This window comes from Rhea pennata, chromosome Z, assembly GCF_028389875.1.
Source record: "Rhea pennata isolate bPtePen1 chromosome Z, bPtePen1.pri, whole genome shotgun sequence".
In the NCBI taxonomy this organism is placed as follows: Eukaryota; Metazoa; Chordata; class Aves; order Rheiformes; family Rheidae; genus Rhea; species Rhea pennata.
The window spans coordinates 77193222-77202109 of record NC_084702.1 but is presented as its reverse complement, the minus strand read 5'-3'; the positions used below and the strand labels follow the sequence as shown (position 1 = coordinate 77202109).

The window sequence follows — 8888 nt, the reverse complement described above, 5'->3', positions numbered from 1 at the left end:
AAGGAAACTATTTTCCCCAGGCACAGCTGTCACCTTAAAAGAGCATGAAGCAGTAAGAGCCACTATTTTACCTAGCCGTCTTTTCAATACAGGATAGAGCAATGACAAATATAAGTAAATAATCAAATTAGTAGAGTTACTCCTAAAGTATCAGTTTGCTTCATAATTTTTCACAAGATTCCGTGACTGAAAAAAAGAATCCCCCCAAAACAATATCTTTCTCAATACAACTAAAAAGGCAGAGGGACAATAGAAGATGTTCAAACCTACCTTTTTATTATTCTGATTCTTCAGTTCAGGAGGTGACCTGAAAAATTGGTAGAATAGTGTTACCCAGGATAATGTCAAAGAACTTCAGCAGAAGTAAACATTATAGTAGGAATAATGCCAAAATTGCACCATTTTTATTCACAGCTTATTATGAAGATATCTTTAAATTTATACCCAGCTCCATAGGGAAGCTTTCAGCTTTTCCACACTGTGATGGAAGGAAGTTAATTAGAGATCAGCCATGCAAAATCTTCCTCTTGGCCAGTCCAAAAATGTTAAACTTCTAAGGGGCTGGTGGATTAGCAGATAAAAAGCAAAGAAGGTGTGAAATTTGGCTTCATGAATCAGATTTGAAAGAAATAAAGTATTTCCACATGAAGTTTGATATATAATCTCTCTCCTTTATGTAGGGTGGTTGTGTCAAACTACAATAGTCTCATCTGCTTGTTCTATTCACTTTTCCATTAACCTACTCACTCCAATAGATCATTCCAAATTTTCAGAAAGAAGAAGAAAAATGAATTTTCTGTTGTCATTAAAAAAAAAAGTCTGTTTCTAAGGGGAAAATCAGATTTTTTTTCAGGTGGAACGGAGGACACTGGAGAGGAAAACAAATTGATTCAGAAAGCTGTTGAACTCTATGAATAACTCAAATCTCCTCATACAGGTAATGATTTGCAATAGTTTGTTATTATGCTACCAGGCTGCACTAAAATGTCTCTTCCGCCACCTCACGCACACATGCACACACTTTAAATACAATGCTAAAGATACCCTTGACTAGTAAAGATCCTGTCAAAGTATGCTAATCAAATCCAGCTTTGATTTCATGCTTACTTTTCTGCTCATCCCAATTGTAAAGCTAAGCTGTAATTAATACATAAGAGGCTGGTGATTATACAGTATTAGGCTGAACATATAGAGTGAACATACAGCATTAGATTGCATTTCAATAGATCAGACACTGTAAAGAAATAAGATCAACTCACAAGGTCTGGTATTAGCAGGCTGCTAACTTATCTTGGTGACAATCTTGAGCACTTGCATTGATCTCCTGCTACCAGTGACATCTTTTGCATGTGTGTACGTGCGTGCTTATACGTGCACATGCAGACTAAATAACTAGTCTTTCCCTTTTAATTTTTTGGAAATTGAATTTTAAGTCACACTACTCAATGCACTATTATTATTTCTTTGGAAATGGGCCTGCTAGCAGGCAGAACTCCTGTGGCAGAAATGTTGCGCCTCAAGGAAGGAGACCTGCAATATGTACTCCCTGCTTGCCTGCCTGCACAGGGATACCCCGGTTTGGTTCCTCCTCACGGCATGAAGAAAAGGGAAATGGGTCAGGGTGAGGGCAGATGAATACGTAAGGAATAGAAGGGTTGCCAGACTGAATTTGTGCTTGCGTTGTTTGTGTCCCCAGTCACAACTACGAGGAAATCTCATGGGTACGCAGGACAGCTACAGTCGTCCCAGGCTGTCTCTTGTGGTCTGCTGCCCTGCAGTAGCCACGGGGAGTTTACAGGAGATGATAAAACACCTGTGTGGAGGACTTAGCTGTGCCTAGGAGGCGGCTGCTTTCTCATTTTCCCATGCTGATCCCACACCTGATAAAAAATATCCATGCTACATTTCCTCATAGGCAAAGGGCACCCCTGGGTGGTTCCAGCTTGGTTTTTCCCCTTTGCAAAATACAAATCAGCACATCAGAGCTCAGTTCGGGAAATGGCCGTGCATGCACGTATATCTGCTATCTCTCCTGTGCTATCTAGGCCATGAGAAGACAGTCTCAGACAATCAAACGGGAAAGAACTGAACGCACAAAAGAATAAACATTGCAGCATTAGCTGGCACCCTACTGCTAGAGGCTGCATGAAAGCTAGAGGAGTCCCCAGGAAGACCTGCTAAGTACTTTTTTGTATCCCCTTGCCAGGAGAAAGGAAAGCTTTCCACAGTCTGAAATATTTAGAACTCGAAATAAGGACGGAGGACTTCAAGAAAAGTCTCTGGGATTCATCATTCAGCTTTGCAGCATAGGAAATCACAGTAATTAAACCATGATAAATGCTAAAAAGCTCAAATGAGGAAAAAGCAACTCCCTATGGTCCCGAACCTACTTGTGGTTTCTTTGCAGCAGATCAAGAGTTATTATAGCAAAAAAACAAAAACAAAAACAAAAAACCACAAAAACGAAAAACAAGAAAACAGGTCCAGACTTTCAAAGTCAGCTTGGCACCATAAAAGTTTAAGTAGCCCTTCCTTTGAAGAGTACTATGCCTCAAAACATTTTTTATTAAAAAAAAAAAAAAAAAAAGAAGAAGAAGAAGAAGACGAGGAAAGAAAGGTTCAGTTATAAAGAGATTTTTACTCTTTGTAGAGGAAGCAATTGCATTTCATTGTAGAACCACATAAGAGGGATCCTCTCCCGTGGAGCACAACCGCACCATGGCTGTGGCACGCCGTTTCCTCGCGCCATAACGAGATCGCCTGTGAAAGCCTAAATTATGCAAATGAAAAGGCTCCACTAATACTGTTGAAATATTCCTGGAGTGTACACTTGACAACCTCAAAGTACATTTCACACCACTAATGACTTCATCACTAACACAATTGTCATGAGTCAAGCAGTTTCCATAGCAACGCCCTAGTACAGCTGTTTACCCATATAAAGTACTGCACCTACTTAGTTACATATACAGACAGATCACTAGATTCCTAGGTACTGAAATTGAAATAATTCAATTTTCAGTGTCTCTCTTTATGAAGTGATTCTGCCAGCTATAGGTATTAGCATATCAATGTGACTTTGACAGGGTCTGCTGCAAAAGACATATTTTGCAGGCACTTCATGTCAATTAGAGCCCTAACTGTTTCATGGAATAATCATTCCTGCCAGATTAAGGTCAGGCTGCAAGGTAATTTAATTGGTGCCATTATATCTAGGGGGGAAAAATGCTCTAATAAAGTGCACGCACTGTAGCTGCCAGCGAGGATGTGCTATACGACATTAAAGGGATTGCCTTCCTAAAGTGTATGGGCAAACCATTTAGAGAGAAAGAAATAAGATGGGAACAACTTCAAATGCTTTGTTTCCAACAAAATTCCAGTGTGTTTGACCAAGGGGAGAATTTTATTTCACTTGAAGTCACAAGGGAGGAAGCACTGAAGAAAAATAAATAACAGTAAGAAAAAAAAATCTCATCACACTATGTGCATCTTCTGATCTCTTGTGGAATGATAAACAGTTTAATTAAAAATTTGCAAAAATCAAAACAAAGCCTCTTTTTTCCCAGAGCTCTGATGGCTGGGACAAAGAGAACTAGGCAGACACCTCCCCGGCCTCACCATGAGGAATGGGATGGCCAGGATTATCGTTTCCTCCTGCAGAAACTTATGACCAACAATTTGTTTCATGAGCAGCAGGAGTCCAGTCTCCTATGGATTCAGTTAGCTTGCCCCCCATATTTTCTTCTACTCATCCATGGAAAGACTCTTTCCAAGACATGTCCACATGGGCGAACGGACACTGACCCACCTCTGAACCACCCCATGTAGTCCCGGGGTGCATGCTTTCTTCTTCCTCACCACAGGAACATATTCAGGTCCCTTTCTTCTCCCCATCTCCCAGTTTTGGTGGATTTTTTGAGAGATTTGATTGTCCTCGAAATACTCGTGCTTTTTCTCTTTGGTCTGAAGCTGGTCAAAGTTTTCAGGAGACCAACAGATGGACATCATACAGAATTCTTCCATAGGGCAAGAAGACCTGATTATTAGCTGTGTATCCACTTCCCATGATGACTTTCCTAATTTTGAACTTATCCTCTTTCTTGGTAAAACAGAGCATCGGTGAAAATATTTGCCTTGCAAATTGATTACTGCCCATGTTCAAAATTGTGGTCATAACCACACTTTAAATATCAATATAGCAAAGGTTAGGTTGATTGAAGAGTAGGTAATGTTTATCAAAGGCTCAAGGTCAGATTTTCCGTTGATGCAAATGGCATTGGTTTCAGAGACTTCATCTAGGCTGCAACATTTAAATAAAATTGAGGATATTCATAAAATATTATGACAAATTCAAGAACTAGAGAATAGAAAACTTTAGATTGGTTCTATGTAATCCAAAGCATATATAAGGTATTTGCAAGGACTCTGCAAACAGTAGTTTCTATTTTGCACTATATTTTTGCATATAAATAAGCATATTCCCAAGCTGTAATTTCAGATGGGTAAATTCCGCCTCCTTAGAAATACTTGTTTTCATGAATTTACCATGAAATAAATTCTGTATTTAGAGCCATGCTTATGCTTTTGCGATATGAAAACTGCTCATGATTAACTTCAGCTAACAAGTACTCAACAGCTTGTAAAACAGAACAGAAAATAAAAGTTATCTTGTTTTTAGAATGAAAAGAAATATGATATATAACAGGAAATTCTCGCAAACTGGAGCAATTTTGCAAAATTGAAGCAATGGAAAAAGATCTGATTTTGAGCCTTTTGAATTTCCCTATGAATATTTCAGAAGACTCTATTCATTATTACTATTTCCGTTTACTATCCACTCAAGCTTACAGTGGAACTATTTAAAAAAGATACAGGAAAGAATTTTTTCTGGTATGAATATTACATAAACTAACTGAATTAAGGTCAAGTAAAGGTAGATTATAAATGGAAATGAAAGTTTTTTCTCATTATTATTTTCCTTTAAATATATCTGCTAGAACATTTTGGTTCAACATCCCATCAGAATGGCATTTGATAAGCCATAAATGATCCATTAAAAACTCCATCAGTCCCATTACAAATGTAGCCTGCTTTCCCACATTTAGTTCAGCCTTCGTCATGAATGCAGAAACTGGGGTGATGGGGAAAAAAAGAGCTTCAAATTTGAGCGTTCAGCAGCTAGAATAATTTCAATGCTGTTAGAAAGAACTGGTGAGTCTGTTCTTTTTTTATCAGAATGAAGGTAGGTAGATGCTGCAGTCACAAAACAATGGATGTATCAGCATTCAGAGCAATCTTTGTATTGAGGTAGTTGCAAAATTTTAGTAGGTCTTTAAACCAACCATCTTTCCCGGTGGGGACACAGACATGTAGCTGCCCCGTAAGTCTCCATATAGCCAAAGGAGATGTAGCACATTTTTCAGCTCACCTATCTACTTCCAAGGAGCTGAATAGCTTTCTAGGCTCCAGTGACTTCACCAGCCAGACCTCCAGCCAGTATCTAGTGCCATTTGAGGTGGCCAGGACACATGAAACATCCACACAGTGCTGAGACCCATAGGAAATCTGTACTCTTCTAAAGTGCTAGCTGGAGGCCAGATAGGAAAGGCATCTCAAATGGCCTTCAGTGCCTTTGAACTGGTGACTATAAGACTCCGTGGTATAGTGACAGCGTAAATACCTAGCCCACATGCAGATGCCATTCTGCAGACATCAGTAGTGGCAAGATTCATTCCTACAAGAGATAAAGTGCGTTGGTCCCTTGAAATACATCCTGTTTTTCTCAGAGGCATTCCAGTCAGAGACTTTTTTTTGATCAAAGATTACTCTGTGGGAGGATGAAAGATTTCATCTCCAGAAGTTGGGACCTTTGCTCTTCTAAATCTGCTGTCTTTCATCTTTCAGGCCATGGTGAATGAAAAAGAACAATCTTGAGTGTAGGGCTAAGTATACTGGTTTGAGATTATGGGGAGCTGGGAGAAGTCAAGGGAATTTTCTCACATATTTTAACTTATGGGCTGTGAATCCAAACTGGCTAATGACTGCACAGGGTAACACATGGTGATATTTCAAAACGTATCTGGAGACACTGGCTTATGCACAGGAACATCCTCAGCTCACCTGCAGTTTGAGTTCCTGGGCTGGAATTCTAACTGATTGCAAATTTTGTGTCTGTTCATGAGGCCACAGCACTTCATCAAGCTACCTACTTCTCAAATACTTCCAGCTTATGCACTTGTTGCGTATGGGATGACAAACGACAGCTTATTATACATTTCCTCCAAACTTCCATGTAGATGTATTGAGGATGGCAGGGGAAATGGGGAACTTGCTGCCCTCATAGGCTTCCCAGAGTTCTTGGTGAAAGCAATGCGTTATCTTTCCTATCATTATTTGGACTGAGTTGTATACAGAGCACAGTATAAATATGTACAGAAATAGAAATATACCATGTAGCTTAAGTAGAGAAGACATGAATTGATGTATTTTATGGAAGCTGTTTTTAAATATATCTTCATAATTTTAAGGTAGCTTAAAGAGACCATATCTTCCTGCAAAGGAAGATATACATTTCCCATGATTTTACCTCTCAACGCAGACAGTAGAAGACTATGTAAGCTTTATACAGTACTGAACGAGTAAACTAGGTGCAAAACCCCCAGCAGAAAGTTGCCTATCCCATGACAGGTTTCATGAGTGTCTTTGAAAGCACAGTTAGGCTATATTGGGAACATTACTTTGGGCATGACCCTCGGGTCATGGAAAACACCCTGCACTTCAGCACAGGATCTTCATGAGGAGCTCTTGCATCAGCACGCAAATAAATTGCAGCAGCACTGCAACTTCTGCTCCTCCTTGAAGTTACTTTGGGACACTGGTTGCACCTTCCAGCTAGGCCCACACATCTACTGGGCCTGAGAAGAGACAAGCAGAATCTGGAGGAACTGTATGTGTGCACATGTGCATATATGCTCTAGCAAGACCACCCGTGTCACATCCGAGCCCACAAGGGCTGGGAAAATGATGGGCTGAGGATGTGGGAGGCAGCACTGCGCAAACAGGCTGATTTTCTGCTTTTTAATGAAGTATTACAGTCTTTTTTCTCTGTTTTTGTCTCTTTCTCCAATAATCCTTTCGTCTTTTGTTCCTTATGATAGGAATTTAGTTCGCTGAGTCCTTAGAGAGCTTGGCAAATCATGCAATGACAATGCTTTAAAGAAAGGACAGCATCTAGATCACAGGAGAAATAATACTTTTTTTTTCCCCTGCTGAAAGACAAGAAAAACTAGAGATGGAAAGTTTTCACATTAGTGAGAACATTTTCTTTCAAAGGTTTTCAGATAACAAATAGACTAAACAGATGACGAAAGTTTTCATTGAAAAATATTGTCATAAACAGACATTTCCAAAATACATTTCCATCTAGCTGAAAGCTGTTTTCTTTTTTTATTCTTGTTTTGAATTAAAGCTCTTTTGGCAAAACTCTTAGGAGATCTGGAGATACCTCTCTGATGCTCGGGACTGGCTGTTTAATTGTCATTAGCTTTTTTTGACAGGTGAAGCAAATCAGATGAGTTTCACCATGAGAAGGCTTCATACAGCCTTTAAGCAGCAGGCATCCTTTTTGGTTATACTGTGTTTACAGCCTGAAGCATTCTTATTTAGCCAGTAAAGAAACCCATTATCAGAAAAAGATACATTCCTGACTTCAAGTTTTGAAAGCTTGCACACAGCTGCTACAATGTATATAGGAGAGAAAACAGCTCACAGCACAGGCAAAGGAAGAATATATTAAGGTACATTCAAGGGAATAAACCTGACAAAGGATTTTATGCCTGATTTTTTTTTTACAAAAGCAAGACAACTTGCAAATGTATATCTCTGGAAAGAGGAGGCAGTAATGAACAAGGATGGTGCATTTCCCAGTGGGTGATGAGTAAGCCGAGGGATAGCTGCAGGATGCCATGATGTACTCTGCTGTCACAGTGATTTTACACATAGGCTGGACAACCTGTTCAATAAATCAACACGCATCTATCATTTTTTTCCAGGTATCTATTTGGAAACTTGCGGTCACGTTATAATGCATGCACTGTGTTTGTTAACTTGGCATACCCTTTTCATCATTTCCAATCCCATGCTATCTCTTGGGTGAATCATCATTATATAACAGAGCTTGCATGGTATCATGAGAAGATCATTGTCCTTATTGGGGAAAAGAAAGAGAGAAAAAGAAAAACATCCCAAAACCACAGAGGAGTATTAACAAGAAGGTATACACATCTCCTTGCAGCCGTATACAGGGTAGACTGACAACTGGCCTTGTTTTCCTCATTGCTCAAATAAACACTTTTATTGATTTCAGTGGGAAATGTTCTTGCCACACTGATACAGACTCAGCTCTCTGGGGTAATTAAGGGCAAAATTTATTTTACTATTTTTGACTCACGTTCTGATCTTGCTTTGTAAGAAGGAACTCCAGCTAACTTCAGTATCGAGCCTTGTGCTAGGCTTTTGCTAAGCCTTGTCTTACTTTCCTATATCTATTGCACTAGTTCACCTAAGGGCACCAAGGAAAGTGAATTGCTGAGATCAGCTGACTGATGTAAATCTGTGCTAGAGCCCCCAGTACACATGGTGGTCATCAAAATAAAAGAGTGAAACTATCACATAAGAAGCTACTAGTTCAACTAGGCAAGACCATTAAAACTGGTTTTAGCAGAGTAGTAACAAACTTGGGATATGCTCAGCCCTCGTCACGCCTATGTTTCCCTCCCAGGGAATGGAAAGAATTAAGCAAATGATGAGTGAAGTTACCTATCAGCAAATTTTTCCATGATCTCTACCTCCAGCAATGGGCATCACCACTGGCACCCTAAACGTAGCCT

General features: G+C 39.6%; 1 protein-coding gene across 1 annotated transcript in view; it reads right to left on the bottom strand.

Annotated features, from left to right (window-relative positions):
* Nucleotides 1–270: 270 nt before the first annotated feature.
* Nucleotides 271–8888, bottom strand: part of SETBP1 (SET binding protein 1) — a 362803-nt gene continuing 354185 nt past the window's right edge. Inside the window, exon 7 of the mRNA XM_062599284.1 lies at nucleotides 271–307. Within this exon, the coding sequence (XP_062455268.1) occupies nucleotides 291–307 (17 nt within the window). The 3' untranslated portion in view covers nucleotides 271–290. The remainder of the gene's footprint in view (nucleotides 308–8888) is intronic.